This window comes from Gregarina niphandrodes, assembly GCF_000223845.1.
Source record: "Gregarina niphandrodes unplaced genomic scaffold scaffold00086, whole genome shotgun sequence".
Classification (NCBI taxonomy): domain Eukaryota; phylum Apicomplexa; class Conoidasida; order Eugregarinorida; family Gregarinidae; genus Gregarina; species Gregarina niphandrodes.
Window position 1 is genome coordinate 5,085 of NW_011645851.1, and position 545 is coordinate 5,629.

General features: G+C 43.1%; 1 protein-coding gene across 1 annotated transcript; it reads right to left on the reverse strand.

Moving 5' to 3' along the window:
• Nucleotides 1-136: 136 nt before the first annotated feature.
• On the reverse strand, nucleotides 137-344 carry GNI_192730 (hypothetical protein; the record flags this gene model as incomplete). The annotated part of the gene is made up of 1 exon (XM_011135377.1): nucleotides 137-344. A coding segment is annotated over one exon (208 nt), but the record flags the coding sequence as incomplete, so codon positions are not given.
• Nucleotides 345-545: the final 201 nt, after the last annotated feature.

Below are 545 nucleotides of genomic sequence, written 5' to 3' on the forward strand. Positions count from 1 at the left end.
CTGGTCGGTTGTCGGTGCTATCTCTTCTATCTGTGCAGGTCTGACCACAATCGTTTTTCAGTCGTGTGTTCTTCTTTCTCTATTTTTAAATTGGCCTTAGTACGGCGACTTGGGATATCTGCTGGATTGAATTTACCATGAATATGGTGGTATGTAATAACGGCGTCGGTAGTTTTAAGTAGTCTTAGTATTTTGTTTGCAAAGTAGTATGTGTCTCCTTTATCGTCGGTCTGTGGTTGGTTAAGAGCGGTATTGAGTAGTGCGTTGTCCGTAAAAATGAGTAGTGGTTTGCGTATGGTTCGAACATAGTCTTTTATCTGCGCCAGATGTTTCTTCAAGATCATATACCCTCCTTGGGCTTCGTTCGTGTTACTGTAGTTGTGCGTGGCTGGCTTGTCGATAGTTTTTGTCATCAATGTGTTGGCTCCTTGAATCAAAGAGAGGCCAACAGCCACGTTACTAGTATCAATGTATAGGCGTAGCGGTTTGTTCGGTTGTGCAGTATAACGTATGGACGGACGTTGTTTGAAGCAGTTGCAGTAGAT